Source organism: Pholis gunnellus (genome assembly GCF_910591455.1).
Source record: "Pholis gunnellus genome assembly, chromosome: 16".
Classification (NCBI taxonomy): domain Eukaryota; kingdom Metazoa; phylum Chordata; class Actinopteri; order Perciformes; family Pholidae; genus Pholis; species Pholis gunnellus.
Window position 1 is genome coordinate 8,094,016 of NC_136543.1, and position 20,111 is coordinate 8,114,126.

Consider the following 20,111-nt stretch of genomic DNA (forward strand, 5'->3'; position numbering starts at 1 on the left):
ATATTTTTACTAATGAGTAAATATGAAATTAATTGAATTAAAAATATCACTTGTGATTCTTAAGTTAACGTATACAAATATACCATACATTTTTAATTTTTGTGGAAATGTGTGATATTGTCAGTCCTCTTCACTGCAACAATAATCTTGTGATGCCTGTTTGAATATACATGGTGCTCTTTCTATTGCGTTGCCCTTTTCTCAATTTTTAACTGCTACAGTTTTAGAAAAGTCTTATCGGGTTTCCTATGAATTACTGATAAACACATTGTATGTTCCTGCAGCCCGCTGCTGAGTTGAGACCAGCACCACCTGCAAACTGAACTGAATACGCTCTCAGCCAGTGACATCACTGGTCTCGTTAGAAAAGAGGCTGTGATGTGCCCTGGTAACCTGACCTCTCCTTCGTAAACAAGCAGAATATCAAGTTATAACCGTCTGATGTGTGTAGAGGTCTGTATGGTTGTACGGTAGCAGCCTGGTGTCATTTTCAGGTACTTTAATGGTAAATGCAGTGAAAGGCCACGTGTAACGGCTCCAGGGCGGCTGCAGATTTATCAACATGTCCTGCTGCCTTCAGATGCTGCAGGGATTTCATGAGCTGAAGGAGAAGCTTTTCATACAGTAAAATTCATTTGATAACGTTTGACCAAGTAATAAGTAAAGTTATTACTTTTTAAAGGAGTAAAAAGTAACGTATTACATTTCCTGATTAACTTCCCAGAACTGCCAATAAGTGGCCAGGGACATGTATCACTTGATCTTGCCATCACTTGTAGCCTTCAGCCATATGGCACTTTCCCAGAACATAGTGTTTTGCTTTCCTGACCTTGAGAAATGTGGGAACATAAAGGGCTGGACAGGTCTATATAAGGAGTTACAGGTTGAACTTTCTCTTGCATTCAAAGAAAAGTCACCATGAAGGCCCTGATATTTCTTGCTTTGCTTGGAGCAGCGTGTAAGAGACTAATCAAATTATTATTGTCCTATTTTGTTTGGATTAACTTTAAATGTACTCTTATGCACATGTTACAGGACTGTTGTTTTTTAAACAAGTTTTAACTGCTAAAAAACTTTTACGTATTTTATTTTCTATTCATGGCTATGGTTAAGTATCTCTAGGTTGTATTTCATGTCATAATCCTCACATGTTTCAGTTGCTGCAGCTGTGGATGATAAGATTGTCGGAGGTTATGAGTGTCCCAGAAGCTCTGTTCCCTATCAGGTGTCTCTGAACGCCGGGTATCACTTCTGCGGTGGATCCCTCATCTCCAGCCAGTGGGTGGTGTCAGCTGCTCACTGCTACAAGTCGTAAGTACCGGAAGTAAAATCGTTTTTTGCATTTCAATCAATTTATGTACCCTGCAAGACATAATATGTCCTGCTATCAATCCAAGGATCAATAGTGATAGTGCGTCAGTACTGGGGTTTTATTGGTCTTTTGCACTCTGTAGGAGCACAGCCATGTACCAAGCTGAATGCACTTCAAGTAAAGGTTAAAACACGAGTCGGCCTTTTAAGTTTTTATTGTAAGCAAATTGGAAACTGTGAAAAAGATGATACCATAAACAAGTGTTACATTAAAAGCAACGTGAAAAGAGCTGGTCCAGTATCAAGAAAGATAACCCTGAGAACATTCATTGCTCGTCACTGGAGTCTTCCACAAGCTGCCTGATTGACATAATGATAATTATATTACTGTCATTCAGATAGAAATGAGCTGCTATTGAACTGTCAGTTGAGGTTGTTCTAAGAAGTTAAACTGAATCCAGCTCTAATGTGAGCAGATCTGCACACAAACATATGGTGGCTAATGTTTTCTTTAAACACATATACGTATGCTTTCTAATGACACCACTGAGTCAGGTCATTAACTTTATGACTCTTAAAGATGATTATTTAAGTATTCAGAAATCATGTTTAACTAAAGAGACATTTAAACTGTCTAAACATTCATACCTCCTCCAGTCGTATCCAGGTCCGCCTTGGCGAACACAACATCGCTGTGAATGAGGGCACGGAGCAGTGGATTGATGGCGTCAAGATGATCAAGCACCCACAGTACAACAGCAACAATCTAGACAACGACATCATGCTGATCAAACTGAGCCGCCCTGCCACCCTCAACAGCAACGTCCAGACCGTATCCCTGCCCTCCCGCTGCCCTCAGCCCGATGAGAACTGCCTGGTGTCCGGGTGGGGCAACACCTCTGCCAACGGAAGTAAGTTGAGTCTGGAAGCTGGGAGAGAAGAAGGGTTATATGCATGGTCTCAAATGGTAATGTAGGATGACTTATACAGCATTAAGTTAGAGTCCCACAGAGTTTGTTTTTTGTTTGTCTTGAGACTTAATCATTTCACCAGTGTGCCTGCATGACAAACTGAGGTGTTGGGTCTGACAGAAGTGTGTATTAGGAGGCAGAGGGGAGTTTTTGTTTTTTCCAAGTACCTCAACTTTATGGAAGTGCAGTACTAAATAGCTGGAGTACCGCTTTAACATAGAAAAACTGGAAGTTTTTAAATCATACATATCTCACTCACTGTTAACTAAGGCCCATTATACTGTTTTTTTTGCAACAATACACAGTGACACGTATCTCTAGGTCTCAAAATGCAGGGCTCAAACTAATTAAAGCAGCAACTGAGTATTTGTGTATTTACATTGCTTCTTTTGTTCGACTAGTGGTTCCAAACCCAAATGTAATAATTTTACATGATGTGGATTAGAAGAGAGCAGCACATCTTGACATTAGTGGCAACCACCAAACGTTTGGCATTTTACTTTACTAATAAAGAAAAGAATCAGCAAAATGGGAGTCACATACTTTTCTATCAACAAATCGTTTCGTCAACTCATTACTACATTACTCATATTATACCACATTATTTCCATGTAATGCCGAGTACATGTAGTGTTTACATAATGGTAGGTACAGTAACTGAGACTTACCTTCCCGCTCCACAGACAACTTTCCTGACAGGCTGCAGTGTCTGAGGCAGCCCATCATTGATGACAGGATCTGCAGGAACGCCTATCCCCATCTCTTAACCGACAACATGCTTTGCTCGGGATTCATGCATGGAGGTGCCAGCAGCTGCCAAGTGAGTTGGACTAAACCAAAGTGAACTCAGTTAGGTGGCGCACGAGTGTGCATCTATTGCAGCAGGACAAGTACCAGTCTGTGACTTAGTGTCGTGAGTCCACACTATAGCACTTATTTTCACTAAGAATTGAGTTTAATTGCTCTTTCAATGCAAATGCTGCATATATCCAGTCTAAAATCCTTTAGTTAAGGATTGAAGGATATATATATATATATATATATCTATCTAAATGGATCTCAACCCTCTACCCAAAGGTGAAGCAGGGATGAACAACTGTGACTGTTACCTTTTGATCTTGAGTTACATTGCTCATCATGACGACAGCACATACCACTTACAGTAACATTTAAACCCCTGTTATTCTTCTTCTGCTTGTATTGCAGGGAGACTCTGGTGGTCCTCTGGTGTGTAATGGTCAGCTGCAGGGAGTTGTGTCCTGGGGTTACGACTGCGCCATGAAGGGACACCCCAGTGTCTACGCCCGCGTGTGCCGCTACAACAGCTGGATCAGCACCACCATGCGCAACAACTAAACACACTCCCTCACCCATACATCAATGCCTGCAAGCTGACATTACAACAGCATAATCAGTGTTCATCCTCAGTTTATTTGAAACACCCTTTGTATTGCTATTTCACATTTATACATATCAGGAATAACATGCTTAGGCATAATATTCTGAAGAATTGGACAAATTAATAAAAATATACATCAGCATCCACTGAATCTGTTTTGTTTTTCTGCATTGAGTTTCACAGTTGCTGTCAAAAACATGAACATGCTCTTGCTGGGTAATTTTGAATTTTTCACTGGTTCTGTATTCATTCTGCGTTGACACAATGCCACTGCTGTCTTGAAATTCACAATGAATAAATTAACAAAAGATAATCCTAAAACTGTTGCAAAACAGTCGGGTTTAATATTCAATTTATAGTTATTGTACTATAGACACATGCATCTCTATGAAATACCTTTCATACTTGGTTACAGTGGGCACTTGAGTGATATGGGAGACAAGCAAACTTGAGTAAATAAGCAATAATGCATAGCTGCATTTCACTTGTTTGCATGCATTCCTCAGATGGCGCATTGTAAACTTCTCTGTTTCTTGTTTGCTGAGGCAATCTAAAACATACAAAGGAAAAGACAGAGAGAGCTGAGGGGATAGCCATGCAGACATATCAAACTAGGTGTGCAAAAAAAATGTATATATATAATATTTGTTCTCTCTCTCTCTCTCTCTCTCGTCTTTCTCTCTCTCTCTCTCAGATTCCAACTTATCAAATATGTGACATTTTTCTCTGTAAACTCTTATGTCTAAGTAGATAATACATAACAGCATAGAGAGTTGTGCTCATGTACTTACATGTATATTGTACCAGTTATAGAAAATCTACTTACAGGCCATAATTAATGAATAATATCAGCTAATCCTAACATTAAAGTATATAGAAAGTACAGATAGATTTTTAGCATTTATATTCGGTAAATTAATATTCAATTCATCTATCAATCGTTTCAGCTGTGGCAGATGAATTGATACATGGGAAACACATCAAGCGTAACCAACCTGCTCTGGTGTAAAACCAGTTGTCATCGCAGGGAGCCAGCTGCTTGTGCATGGCAAGCTCCACGGTGTCAACCCATTCCGGGACCTTTAGTTTGCCAGAGCTGAAGTATCAATTATCAGTTGATGTGATGAGTCAACTGACTTGACAGTTTTCTAAAAACCACATACGGTGATATTGATTTCACACATAGGCACTTGTGTTGTAGGGGAGTGCCAGTAGGGCTTTATAGCTGTAGCCATGCTGTTTCTCATGATTAGCATTGCTATTGGCCATAAATATCTTGTTTAACTCTGAATATGAACATGAACAAATCTTGGTCATGTAAGTGGTTAATTCCTCACCGGAGTTTGTGAAGGCAGGCTACTTTTCTCGGGAAGTAATGTCCGAGAGGCACAAACATAGGGCTTCGGCGAGGTCAGCCAGGGTTCTGCTTTTTATACTTGGTGCAACAACTGACATATGAAATAGTTCTCTCAACAAGGGGCAACCTCTGGATCTGAAAAGTGAAGCCAATGAGCAGGTGCCCTAAACCTGCATTCTTTGTGATGGCCAGCAGGGCTGCAAACAGTACCTGGCCCTGGCAGGCCTCGCTCTTCCTCACTTCCGCCCTCTCGCCCAAATATGGTCACTTCTGGTTCCAAAGAAACAAGATGGCTACTGACAAAATGCTAATCTTCAAAGGCTTCAAAGTCGTAGTTTACAACCTATGGTTGACGTCACAGTGACTACGGCTACTTCGTATAGAGTGCCACAGGGATGAAGTAGTTTTGTCGGCCAATCTGGAAGCTACATCGCCCTCGACAAAAAGCCAATGGGATTTTTCTATTGGCTTTTGGATAATTTCAGAAAATAAGCTCTGTGGCAAACAAACGTTTATGATACTTACACGTTTTGTACACCATGTTAACCATGGTTACATGCCTTTACTTCACCAGCACTAAGTTAAAGACAAACTACTCCGCATCATGACGTTTTGTAGTCTCATTTAGCCACTTGTTAGCAACCGCCTTTTTTAAGACATGTAAAAGCTTCAAATTCTCTAAAGAGGTATCTACTGATGTATTTGATGTCTTAGAAGAAAAAATATGAATCTACCCACAGGCCTTATTTCTTGTTTTAAGAGGGTGAGATTGATTGATTTATCCGCAGGGAAATTTGTCAAAGCAGCAGAAGAACAAAAGGTGCATAGTATAGAAACATTGTCACCTCTTGTTTATTTGAAATATTTATTTGAAACAATAAAACATTTCTTTGTTTATTTAAAAGATATTTGAAAAACTGCATCTTGATTTTTGACACCTGATGTTAAAAGTTTGCATAACCTGAGGCTTATTGCTCACTTTTAACTTGCTTGTTTAATGTTAGTAAGCCATCAATTGTCATTTTGCATGTTATGAGTCACATTGATATTCAACTTTGACCAATTTGTAATGTTACCGTGTTACCATACAAGATAATTTACAGTGGAACAGTTTGTAATTAGTCACTAGTTAATTACTTGACATCCACAACCTATTGATGATTAGACACACACAGCATCTGTCAAAGTATGTCGACACATGCATTTTCAACTGATCTGTGATAGTTGAACGTATAAATCCAAAACCATGGGCCTTACCGAAAGTACTCAAAGTATGTGGACAGGAGAGTCCACTTACTTTTAGCAATAAAGAATAAGCATTGCTGCCCCTTCCCTCTGGAACTCTCTCCCCCAGCACCTCAGACATTCTCCGTCACTCGCCACTTTCAAAACTGCACTTAAAATTTGCCTATTCAAATCTGCTTTTAACCTGTGAAGCTAGTTATGTATGTTTTTGTGTTGTTCCTTACTATTATTTCATCTTTTTTGTTTATATTGTAATTGCTTTTATTGTTTCTGTTTTTACCATGTAAAGTGCCTTTGAGTACCTTTTAAAGCGCTATACAAATAAAATGTATTATTATTATTATTTTACCATAATCAAACAACCTTTGCAAGCACTTCTTCGGACCTAGTCAGCAGGTCACATGATGACATCATACCTCCGTAACTAGGCATATAAAGTAATAGCTACATCAAATACCTGTGACAGTGTAAAGCCTATGCAAACTGAGGTGTGTAAATAATTTGCTGGCTACTTTTACAAGCATCTCTTCATTCTCTATGTAGTGAAAAATATATATCACTTTTTTTTTTTTGCTGATACTATCACTATATCCTGATAGTAGTACATGTGACAGATAACTTATGAAAAAAATGAGGTTCATTTGCCTCATTTTAGTGTTCCTCATGGCATTTGAAGATTCCACAGTGCCTGAAGAAAAACAACCAATCAGAGCTGAGGAGTCTCTTTATTAAAGGACTGGATTGTTAAAGTTATTTTCTATATAGCTCCTTATTTTGTTATCATCTGTGCCTCTCCAGTGTTGGTAAGTTATATATGGTCATTTTGAAATTATGAAAATTATTTATGATTTATTTTGAATTAAATTGGGAGGAATTATGTTGCACTTTGCGGGCCATAATCTAAAGCTTTCCCCATTTTATTTATATCAACATGTAATATTATGTGTATCAAAACTAACAGTAATAACAGTAATGCCTTTGAGTCAAATGAAAATCTAAAATATATTAGATTATAATTTGCACAATATCTATTGTATATTAATTGTCATACATTGTCAGATTTTTGAAATATCAGAAATATTATGATATTGTTTCTAATACAAAGACATAGAAAGTTTGTCCTACATTTATTTTGCAATTAGGAGCCCTAAAAGGAGGCAGTGAGGTACTTTTACTCAGATTGGCTTCTTTTATCATTTTCATATCTGTAGACCTAAGATACTCACATCAAGTGCAATTTTTGTATATTTCTTGTCTCTTCAATTTGTTTGTGATTATTTAGTTCAATTCACTTTATTAGAATAAGCAGAGACGGGTTGTGTAATGTTTGCAACTCAGCTGTACTGAATGGTAATAGAGCACTGAAAGATAAAATAAAAATATTTTGTCAAAAGCTACTAGTGTCAAATCTAGCGACTTGTTCTGATGTTATTGGAGAATTTTCTGGTGTTTTGACGTTAAAGCACGTACGTTCTGCACTGTCGTGAACGAGCAGCGGGTGCTGCATGAGCCCCTCCGCCGCCGCCCACAGAAGCCTCACGCAGCAGTCCCAGCTGCAGTCAGAGCAGAGAGGAGACGCACTCTCAGCAGATAGTGTATCTACAGGTGTTGGCTTCATTTTTACACGAAACAAATAATAACCGTAGCTGTGTTTCAGCTGCAGGACAGCAGTGAAGGCCCAGGTATAAAATGCACGGCCTGCCACTGCTTTATTTATGCTGGTGTATATAGTAATTAGTACCTTTAATTTTGCTTTTACATGCTTTATTTTAAGTAGATAATCATAATGTATCTATACTGCTGAGACACTTAATTCCCCAATTATTCCCCAACAATGTGATTTTCTGTGGTATCTGCCCAGCGTTAAATTTGTATTATATATACAACATTGTTTGACCCCCTCATGTTTCACAGATAGACCTAGCGTTACATCATCGGTCTATGTGATTGACATCAGCCAGTCACGTGGCGCAGGTTGGTTTTGAACTTTATATACTTTTAGAAAAAGACTGACATGGTCCCTCACAAGCCCCTGCTGGTTGACCTCTTTCACAGTGACACTGGGCATCTAAAAAGCTAATTGGAGAAAAGGGTGAGCTTTAAATTACATTTTAAATTGTTACACAGTAGCCAAAATGCAGTGCCGTTGGAACTCTTTGCTAATGATCGCTGCTAGCTTGCTAAAATAGCAGTAAGTTAGCTAGCTATAACTGTTGACAGTGCCCACACATACAGCTCCCATAATATCCAGTAATAGCAATCCTTACATTTGATGTGATGGAGTTTAGTTCCAGTTTAGCCGATGGCAGCTATGCAGTCAAAGGAAGGATGCTGAGGAGGGAGGGAGGGAGGGAGACTGCCCTCATTTGAAAGTGATGGTACCGTAGCCTGAAATTACCTCGCCAGCAGCCTGAAATCCCTGCTTAACTCAGCCCTTAAACCAAAGTAACTCAAACAGCAACGGTAATATTCTCCATGTATATATTTAATCACACAGTATGCCTCGTGTATGTGCCATGTTGATGCTTAAACGATGTTAAAAATGAGCCTTTCCACTGTGACGATGCTTGGTGTGAGTTTGAGCTGTCCCCATTGAATCCCAGCAGAGGGCAGTGTTGTGGCGCACATTTCACATCTCAGGCCCATTTCTCTGCTTTACTAGACTCAAAAGGTTTTTCAACAATTGTGCTGCAGTCAGCAGGCGAGGAGAAAGCAACTCGGTGAGGAAGACACCACCAGTAGATGGTTGGTAACCTTTTAGTTTCCTTCTTTTTTATTTTAACCAGCTGGGGGCATTCACTGCCTGCAAATACAGTCATCATATTTGTTGCATAGAGTGCAGCTGATGTGTAAAAATGTACTCATGGCTTAAAAGAAATTCAGAAGTTAATGTGAATTATGATACATTTTAAAGGTTGAGATAACGCTTTTCATGAAATGTAATTGCTTTCTTTCATCATTGATACAGTATTTGCTGCCAGTGGCATGCCATCTTTTTAGATTCAGGCTGTAGTGCAGGCCTCTGTTTTCCAGAGTGATTGCTTTCCTTAGAAAAAAAAGCAGTATGCAGTGACTGTTAGGAGTATTTTATTAATAAAAAAGGACCTCATTCCTGGCCCAAATGTAGTTAGATATGTCAAAAGACAGCATACAGAAAACCTTTCATAACCAAGGTGAATAGGTTTTAAGCAAATTTCTCTCTTGACCTCCCGTGACCTGCTTGCTTTCTCCTCTGTTCTCAGCTCTTTCCCTTAATCCCTTACTAAAAAATTACTCAATGTAATTAAGTGATCTCAATGCCTCATTCATGCCACCCTCTGTCGACCTGCAACACTATCTTCAGGCAACCTTCAGCATAACTAAAACACGATTTTACATGAGCTGTAATTAAAAAAACTCCTCAGGTTCAAATAATGTAAGTTGTACCTACTAATTTAGTGTATAAAATGTAAAAATAATGGCAAAAGCCAATTACCAGATACCGGAGATCAAGGTTTTCCTACTTAATTCTGCACAGTAGTTGTTCTATAGTGATGTGAAACCCAGAAAGCAAACATTAAAATAAACATGATGGGAAGATATCAGTCAATTAATTGATAATCAGTTAAAAAATAATTGATTCATTGTGTACGTTTTGTAATCTGTGGTAAAAATTCCAGACATTAGCTTTTAACCACTTCTTAAATGTGAGGATTTTCTCATTTCATTGTAATTTGAATCCCTTTAGGGTGTTGATTGTCAATTTTAAAATATGAACAGGTTGAAGGCATCACATGTTGGCTCTGGTAGCTTGAGACAAGATGCTTTCATTATTTGTGAGATTTTTTGATCAAATGATTTGTCAAGAAAAAAATAGTTGGATTAATCCTCGCAAGACTAATGATATAGTATGTCTCCAAAGCGTTGCTTGATTTTTTTAGTGTTTTTTTATAACTGCTGAAAATACAGAAAATCCCAACGTTTTAATTATTGCTTTCCTTGACCCCAAAAAGTCATGTATTTATTTTCTGGTATGTAGGCTAACATGATATGCGGATTACCACCACCGTGTGAAACACTGCATCTAAAGCCAATGTGAGTTTATAAATGTTCACACACACACACGCACGCACGCACGCACGCACGCACACACGCACGCAGGCACGCACGCACACACACACACACACACACACACACACACACACAGAGCAGCCCTGTGCTCTCTATGTCAGCCCATCTAAGCTTCTTCCCCTCCCCCCTCTCAACATCTCTCTCCCCTTTTTTGTCCCCCTCGCCCTCTCCTTTTCCCTGCCGCCTGCTCTCTCCTTCCTGCTAGCACTATTTCAAGCCACTGCCTAGGAGAGAGAGAGAGAGAGAGAGAGAGAGAGAAGCAGAGACACAGATGCGCAGTTAGAGGGAGAGAGAGAGAGAGAGAAAAAAAAAGAGAGCGGGGAGGGGAAAGCAAACAGGATTTAGAGTTCAAGTCCACGTGCAGAAAATAGGCTGAATAGAGGGGAGTCAGAGCAGAAAGGAAACCAGGAAAAGGAGCGGTAGGGGCAGGAGACAAAGCACAGAGTAGCTCTTTCTCTTCTTCTTTCTTCCTCAGTATTTTCTTCTTACAGAAAGAGAAGGTATTAGCTGTGGAACAAAGGGGTGAAAAAATGAGAAAGCCCAAAATTTGAATAGCGTGAGCATAAAAATGACAAAAAATGTATTCCCATTCCTGCCCCCTCCTCTTTCCTCTCCCCACCGACACACTCCTCCTCCATCCCTCCCTCTTAGATATTTCTCCATGAACCCCCAGTGTCTCTCTTTCTCTCTCTCTCTCTCTCTCTCTCTCGCTCTCTCTCGCTCTCTCTCTCTCTCTCTCTGTCTTCTCGCTTTCTCTCTCCTCCCACCTCTTCACACACACACACACACACACACATACACACACCCCGGAGTCCTTCCCACTCCTTCCCCTCACGCGGGCTTACTATCCACTTCCAGTGGAGACCGCAACGAGCTCGGTTTTATTCCTTCTTTTTCTTTTACTTGCCACTCTTTGCTTTGGTTATACCCTCGTGTACGGAGGCACCATCACCCCTCCTATGCCTGGCGCCCCTGAAAAACGCAGGCCGTGGATTGTCCCTGCGTTAGAGCTAATGACAAACTGCTTGTCCTTTCCTGTTAACAGTTTTTTTCTATTCTTTTGCAGTATTTTTTTTTCCTCAGAGCTCGACTTCTGTTTAGAAACCTTTTAAAAAATCGTATCTGTATGAAGCAGGAGCTGAGGGTTGAAGAAAAAGAAAAGAGTGTCCGATGAATGGACAGATAGAGGGGACAGAGGCAAAGAATGAGGAGAAAATGGAGAGCATGGTCTGCGGGAGAAAGCGAGAAAGACAGAGAAAGAGAGAGAGGTAGGAGAAAGAGTACCGGTACTGGCAAGAAAAACAGGAGGGGGAAGAGCAGAGAAGGGGGACCAGTAGGGGATAAACTTAGGAAGGAGGGACGGCTGGATAGGAATTGGCAAAATCGCGGGAAAAAAAGAGAAAAAACTAAACTCCAGAATGCGAAGAAACTGGACTTCTTGTCAAACTCAGACTTGCAGTCTGTGGTTGCATTTGATTTTTCTTTTTTGACATGATTTTTCATCACTTCTCCGGTCACCCTCTCATTCATCTGTGAGTATACTGAATGTACATGTCCTTTTACTTTCCCATACATGCATCATCTCTGCCTTTTTAATATGTTTCTTTAAACCATTCTCCTCTCCCCCGCCTTCACTTGACTTCATTTTTCTTTCTTTTTTCTTCATTGCTAATCCCCTCATCCTGCTAATCTATCCCATCTCGTGCTCGACCTCGTTCCCTCTGTCTTTCTCTTTTTCCTCCTTCGGCCCCTCTTTATCTTTGGTTATCACTGTTCTCTTTGCCTCTCCTTGAAGGATTACCTCTGCTCACATTTAGATGAGGGCTTTGGAAAGGGATCACTGAGTGCACCCAGTTTTAGGGGGCCCATGCATGGGAGGCTAGCACATCAAGGAGGCAGGGTGTGTGCATTTCTGTGTGTATCTATCTGTATTAGTCATGTGTATCTGTGTCTGTCTGTGTGTGTGTGTGTGTGTGTGTGTGTGTGTGTGTGTGTGTGTGTGTGTGAATGTGTGTGTGTGTGTGTGTGTGTGGGTGTGTGTGTGTGTGTGTGTGTGGGTGTGTGTGTGTGATTTAGAGTTAACGAAGCCGGCAGTGGCGGACGGTCACTCCTGCTTACGCATGCGTACAATCACGTTTCATGTTTCATATTCATGAAATGATTGTGCGATGGTGTTTGTTATAAAATGCACAAAAATGAAAGGTGATGTGTTAGAATGAGGCGAAACAAAGAGGCAAACGTACTGTAAGTACTGCAGGATTTCTTCTTCTTCTCTCATTGCGTATTTCACTCCTCCCATGCTTCTCCCCCTTTTTCTATGCCATCTTCCATCCGTTCATCCGGGTATCCCGAACCCGAATCTGTCGGTCCGTCTGTAAAGACAAAACCCACGGTCCAAGATGTGGTTCGGTACCAACAAAAGATAGGGGGGATTTGTTCCAGGGCGTAAACTAAGTAACACACCGGAGTTCTCTTCAACAAGTTTTTTTTTCATTTCCACAACCTGCGCATTTGGGCGAGATTACTTTTGTCTGAAGTGGGGAAGTTACAGGTAACAACGGAGCCTTTGGTGCAAATTACTGCATGTATGCACTCTGCTATGTAGAGGTGTCGACAGTAGTGGATTACATGAATGCTTTAGTGTACTGTCAGTAGAGTGAGCCTGAACAGCAGACAGAGGCATACGATGTATCACAAGCCTGCTATCGTCCATTTGCAGTCCATCTGCTGTAACCTCCATCGTATATACCCTTTTCTCCTGCGGTATCGGCCTCAGATATCTCATGGCATCTCTTTCCTTTCCCTTTTTTCCTCTCCCATGTTATATCTCTGCCTGCTCTGTTTTTTATTTACATAGCCTCGTGTTATCTCTGCCCACATTTTCTCTATTACGTGTCATAGTTTTTATCTGAATCCACGATAATCCATTGGTATCGTTCCGAGGGGAGTGTGCCGACAACGTTTTTATTCAAACGATAAGTGCCGAAACACCTTTTGATTGTTTGTGCTAGTTTTTGTCTTTATTGTCTGGTTTAATATCTTTGTTTGTCATCTGATTGTGAATAAAGCGAGGTTATTGAATTTATGTGAGGACATGGTCGTCAGAAAAAGTTTGATTAAAAACAGCGCAGTCATTTTCAAAAATACATACTGCAGTTATGGGTAAAATAAGAAGCTAATTGTCGCGCTGAGGTCGTTAGATAACAGTTAATGGCTTAGTTTTCTAATAATATTCCGTGTCTAAATGTGTGCTGAATGAATTCATATGCAATGATTTGATTAATACACATTGATATGACATTTATAGGCAGACAGCATCACTGCATTCTGTATTAAGCCAAGGGCGGAGGACACTTTTGTTTAGTGGCGACTGGGCTCGACCTTTCCACGACCTCCACTATAGCTTTCTAGAAAATGAAGGAAAAATCTTTGATGTCAAAATTTTTACGGGGAACCAAACTCCTGTGATTTTTCAGCAAATAACACAAGAATGTTAGGAGAGATAAATCCCCCAGAGCCTTCGACTTGATCGTATTTGTTCTCAACTTTGACTTTTACATTGCCAAACCTGCCTAGCACCTTTGAATCCACTCCTGAGGGGATTAAATGGTAATGTCAGTGTAGTGGGACCCCCGGGTTATGAAATATTACTCAGACAGACCTGGTGTTATGTAATCTTACATAACTGAGGCAGCAGCTCAGCAGGGTTGCGATCAGAGGCTCCGGAGGAGAAGCTATATGGGTCTGCTTATGGTATGAACTCACTGGCAGGGTCAACACACTCTGGGCCTTAAAGGGGAAGAGGCCCCGGCTGCATAAAGATACTGCAGTATTCACACATATGGACGAAAGAGCCTGACACCTAAAGGCTGAGGGAATAGAATAACCCCACCTATAGTAGGAGCGGTTTGCTGCAGGCTGTCTCATTTACAAATGTTATGTACATTTCTGTGTAATTTGACTAAACTCCTCCTGTTTAAGCTTAATACTTATCCAAGTCCTTAATTTACCCAACATACTGATTGAAATCATCCTCTTAATTTGATAATTGGTTTGCTTAGAAAAGTGCTAACGTTTAAAGATAGCCCGTCCAGAACTCGCGTATATCTGATTGGCTAATATACTTCACACATTATGTTACACGTATTCACGGTACTACAGTCCAACAGCCATGACCCATGATTCTCTCCCAGCTCTCTGTGAATCTCACATGTTTCTCATTCATAATTGATGACATTCAACCGCAGCATACATTAATGGATCGAACAGACCTCAGGAATTCCCATGCAAGCTGTCATTGTGTGTAGCTGGTTTGAATTTGTGCTGCTGAATTTGTGTTTTCCCAGCTGGAAACTGGCGAGTGCTTCTACAACAGCCTAACAGGCCTGGAAGGAAATGTGAATAGTACAATGAAATGCCTGCAACAATCGGTTTTGTTGTAAAAAGGAGGATTAAAAACGATCTTGAAATATGGTTGAATATAGGATAAGGGTAGCGTGAATTTAAGGGAAGACTGGGGCTGGATTTAGGCTAGCTAACAGACAAAAGATAAATAATCCAGAATCAGTGCATAAATCCTATCAAACAAATCATGTTTTACAGACTACTTACAATTCTTAAAGTAATTACAGTGTAAATAATGTATATGTATGTCTGTTTTTCAGGTTAAGCCTCTGAGAGAACTTGAACTTTTTCATTGAAGACGTGATTTTTATCAGGTAAGGAAAGTATTTATTTAATTCAACAAGGGTCCAGAATAAGCAACAGATCCTGTACTGTGTGTATATAAAGACTGAGTCAAAACAAGCTTTACTGACTAGAGTTTAGCTTAATGGCACTCAGCAGTCAGGAACACTCTGTCAGCCATTTTAGTCTGTGGCCCGATCGAAACGTCGATGGACCATCAGAATAATTGAATTACTCTTGCCTGAGTCATTCTGTCGTGATTAACCTCCCAGATATGTGCTAACTGTGGGCCTACGTGAAAACAGCAAGCAGACAATCTTTCATTTTGCTGGCACGCCTATTCCAGTCAGTTTGGTGCAACACTGTTGGCTGTGACTTATCTTAGTAAGCAACAAGTGGAAGGGTCATCTGTTGGTCACGTCCCGATTATCAGATGTTGCTGAAAAGTGAGAGAGTACGGGAATAAAGAGCGGTCTGTGGTCTAACCTAGAAGCTCGCTTTGGAGATGCCTCACATTACATTTTTGTCTTTGTGCTGATGTCACCCCGATGCCCCCGGTCTAGCAGCAGGAGAATAAGAGCTACATTCTGCCTCTGCGACACAATAGAGCCCTTCTTGCCCTGATATTTTCACAATGTGTTTTTGCAAGGCCCCATGCACACACAGACCGTTGATTCAGAGCTGAGCTGTGCTCTTTACCTGATATTTCTTGTTGAAGCAGTTTGCTGCCACAGTCAGAATTAGCTCTGTTAACCGCAGGTCATCAATTCAAATTTCCAAATTAATTCGCAGCACACATCCAGTGTCAGGTCAGTGACAGAGAAGCCATATAAGCCACTGCAGTACAGTATGGTGGTGTGGCATGGGTTAACGTCTGAGGACCGGAGGAATGTGTTCGGGTCGACAGGGAGAATTCCTCAGTCTTGCGCGACTAGGTCACTGCACTGACGAGAGTCTGCCACCTATTTTAGCATGCGCATTGCCCTCTATCTTTATCTAATTCTGCCTGCCTGCCTTTCTCTCTCTCTCTCTCTCTCTCTCTCTCTCTCATCGTTTTTTCTCTGTCTGGCTCCAAATCTGTCCTCCTTTCTCCCCTTCCACTCTCTTCCTTTACATAATTTCCTCTTTTGTTCTTCCTGCCTGCTCTTTATTTGTCTCTCTCTTGTGACTCTTTTAGTTAATCTGTCCTTCACTCACGGCGTCTATTTTGCTGCTCTACTTTGCCGCATGTTTTTTTCCACTCTTCGTTCTGTCTTTTATTTGTCTCCTTGCACTTTTATGTTTGTATTTTTCGTCTTCAAATATTAATGCCTCCAGGTATTTATGTTCCAACCGTCATTATTCTGTCATTGTGGTTTACCCTTCCTCCAACCCTTCAAATTCCTATCTCTTTTTGTTTTTTTTTGTATCACGTATGTGTCTCTCCCTCTCTGTCTTTTTCTGCAGCACATTGAGTTCAGTGCTGCAGTTGCTTTGAAGGGGACATAGCGGGAGTACAGGGAAGTGAGACAAAAATGAAGTAGACGTATATATTCTTTATATGCTTGTGTATATGACACTGGCATGCTTGTTATTAATGCAGTGCTGTGCATATGGTGCCTGGTGGTGCTGGTCATGTATGATTTATAGGGTGTGTTCCCACATACAGGCCAGGGGCTTTCATACTAGCTATACGTATTCCTGGGTGAAGGAGTTTGCAGACTCTCACCTCTTCATTGGCTGACAGCGGGGGTGACAGACAGACCCCCAGGTACAGCAGTGTTTCCTCTGCTGGCAGATGTGGCGATTTGACACAGTCTGAGCCTCGCACACATGCTCACTGAATGGAAGCACATTTCTCCCTTTTACACCAATGTGGACTGTGCACAGCCGTATACCTCATGCAGAGGGGTTTTGGCAGCCACATCTGGAGATTCTCTTGTTCGTCTGTACTCTACATCCATATGAATTACTTGTGGAATACCTGGCTCAAATGTTTCATGATTTATTGTTTCACTTAACTTTGAAACATGTAAAGTTGTTTCTATTGTATACTTTTCCTATCTGAACTATTCTATCATGCTAGATCATTGACTGTTCTGTCATCCCCATCTTGGAGAACATTTAGGTCAAAGCTAGAGGAATTTGAATTCCATAAAAGATGATAGACAGAAAAATTATTAATCTTTTAAGCAACAATTCACTGGTTCCAGCCTTTTAAATGGGAACATTTTTTTGTCTTCTTTGGGCTTTTGGCTAAACTGTAAATTGATTAATTGAAAAACAAATTGACAAATGAATCATGAATGAAAATAATTACAAGTTGCAGCCCTAATACATGTTTATATATAAGAAAATATTTAATGCACTTTACTGTGATTGACACCGTACCATAACTATTCTGTCATGCTACATTTTTAACTCTAATGTCATGCTCATCTTGTCGTCGGTTTAAGGTTAAAACTGAATTGTTTAGTGAAGAGTTTAGTTCCATAAACGATATTCAACATTTCAGAAACTATGACAGTTATAGCTTGTAATGAAATGCATGCTACACTAAAATCATTTCATTCTCAACTATGTGTGAGTCTGAACTAATTTAGGTAATACAAATCTCCAAATTGGATTTACAGAGAATTCTCAGACACAGCTCTTCAAGTGCTATTTTATTCATCTCTGACACCACGTGTGTTACTCTGCGTGTGTGTTCGCTATCGAGCACCTAAAACCCTTGCAGTTTGAGACAGTGAGGGGAGGTGAGACGTGAGTAATAGCAGTGACTGATGATGTCACAGACAGCATTGCGCCGCTTCAGCTGCCCCCCATGACCCGGCTTTGGGATGGCGGCAAGCACCCGTGGGTAACACACGCCAAAGCACATTAGAGGCAGGGAGATGGAGAGAGGCGGGGATGGAGCACACAGAACACAGCTCAGGGGGACAGAGAGAGAGAGAGACGGACAGAGAGACAAAGGGAGACAGAAAGAGAGGAGGGGAGGCTTTCAGATTAAAGAGGAGAGACAGGAAGAAAAGCTGAGAGACATGGTCATGTTTGCCTCTCCATGCTTTTTTTTTTTTAGCAGACTGTCTGGTTGGTGGTGATGTTCGACATCATGGCCTCAGGTATCTCTCAGTGTCTCTCTCTCTGTCTGTCTCTCTGTTGGTTTTACTTCCTCTATCAAAGAAAATGAGTCTTTGCATGAAAAGAAACAAAACCATGATATACCGTAGGCAACAATTTTGATTATCAATCTTTGGTTTATGTCCCTTATCATGGAAAAAAGCATTACATCTGCTGGTTCCAGCTTTTCCAAACGTGTGGATTTCAGATTTTCTCTCTCTGATATTACAGTTATTTGAATATCTTTAGTTTTGGACAGACAAAACAGGCCATTTTTTGTCATTTTTTGCATTTCAGGTCTCTTGCCACCATTGCAGATAGGTTTCCTTTGTAAAAGAAATCTTATTTTTAACTGTAATTCTTGAGTTGACTCAGATTGGTAAAAATGGTAAAAGGTAAAAAAAGGTAAAAATTGCAGCGTAAGTTCAACAAGGGTGAAATGAGTGACAGTGATTCTCCACATCTTCAAATCATCACGTCTGATAGATTAACACAGAGAGTAACCGTCGCTGGCTGCAACCGGTCCCTTCTTTGCTCCAGTGGGTCCATGAAGTGCTACAAAATATGCAGTTTCTGATGATTCATATGAAGTGATGGCAACATGTATGTAGCACAGAGAAACATATTGAAGGACAATATGATTTATGGTCTAAAATCTGGCAAATAGAAAAATTGTTGCTTTGATGCATATTAAGTAAAGAATGCATATGTACATTATTAGTGCAGCCAAATGTCCCACCAGAATAGTAAAAAAAGCAGCTGTTCACAATAAAATAAAACCTAGATTTTATATATATATATATATATATATATACTGTATATATATACAGTATATATATTATATATCAGATTATAGTTTACATGGTGAAATGAAAGTGCATGTTATATTTGATGTGATTCTCTTCAAATATGTTCAATGTGCAAATTATAAAACTGCCAGGCAACAACCGTGTGATAGTATTCAGCATCCCCACCGCCATTCATGCTTCTCTTTCAAGGCCAAATAGTGAATTCTGGGGAATGTGTTGCTATATATATCTCTTCAATTAAACAATATCACTTATAGCATGCAGAACTTTACCTTTAGAGATACTGCACTTAAAATTAACCGAGGCTTTCATCATTGAAATCCATCTCAAGAGCCGAGGAACCTTGTGCAGGAAGTGGAGAGTGCCCGTTACGAAAGCACTCAGCATCCATGACATGTGTTTGTTTTCGCCACTATCACTTCAAAGTCTCATTCAGTTCCGACTCCCAAATGGCTCTTGATTCTTTGATCTCATTGCCGAGCAGATACTCAAAGCTCAGCAATCCTGTTTGTAATTTCAAGGCAATACAAGAAAATCTCAATAAAGAAATTTCAGCATAGGTATGATATATCACAAATGAACAAAATATATTTAATTGAGATAATGAATGATAAATTATAAAGTAATATAATATAATATAAAAATATAAATTGGTATAAATACACACAAATACTTAAAGCTGGAGTGGGGACTTTTACAAATATATATATATCAACCATAGTGAGAGACCAGAGTGACGGAGCAGATAGCTATGGCTAAGGCGGAAAAGCCTAAATGGCATCCAAGGAAAGTTTCTGGAGTGGATGCTCCAGATAAATAAGAAACTCATCATTCAGAGGAATGATTAAAGTAAAGAAAGAAAAAGAGATTGACAGCGAGGACAAACGCTCTTGGGGGCGGCACACCTTCAGGTATTCGTCTAAAGCACGCTTAGACAGGTTTTGTGTAATTACTCTCACTGCCAGAGGGGGAGACTCTTTTTAATAAAGGTAGAAGTTCAAGAGGCTGATATCGATACTGCTGTAATCAATCGCCTATGTATTGCTCAGCTCAAAATAACATTCTCAACAATAGAAATTTGATACTCGATCGAATCTCTGGGGATTTCTCGATCACAGTCTAGA

At 40.2% G+C, this 20,111-nt stretch overlaps 1 protein-coding gene across 1 annotated transcript; it reads left to right on the top strand.

Moving 5' to 3' along the window:
- The first annotated feature begins 911 nt into the window (after nucleotides 1-911).
- Nucleotides 912-3,823, top strand: LOC306708778 (trypsin-like). Its single transcript, XM_079176710.1, has 5 exons — nucleotides 912-958; nucleotides 1,158-1,311; nucleotides 1,969-2,222; nucleotides 2,966-3,102; nucleotides 3,489-3,823. The coding sequence occupies exons 1-5, from the start codon at nucleotides 919-921 to the stop codon at nucleotides 3,636-3,638; spliced, it is 735 nt and encodes a 244-aa protein (XP_079032836.1). The 5' UTR covers nucleotides 912-918; the 3' UTR covers nucleotides 3,639-3,823.
- The last annotated feature ends 16,288 nt before the right edge of the window (nucleotides 3,824-20,111 follow it).

Coding starts and splice junctions, on each gene's coding strand:
- LOC306708778 (XM_079176710.1), top strand. CDS start 919: ATGAAGGCCCTGATATTTCTTGCTTTGCTTGGAGCAGCGT. Junction 959..1,157: donor TGCTTTGCTTGGAGCAGCGT/GTAAGAGACTAA, acceptor CACATGTTTCAG/TTGCTGCAGCTGTGGATGAT. Junction 3,103..3,488: donor GAGGTGCCAGCAGCTGCCAA/GTGAGTTGGACT, acceptor CTTGTATTGCAG/GGAGACTCTGGTGGTCCTCT.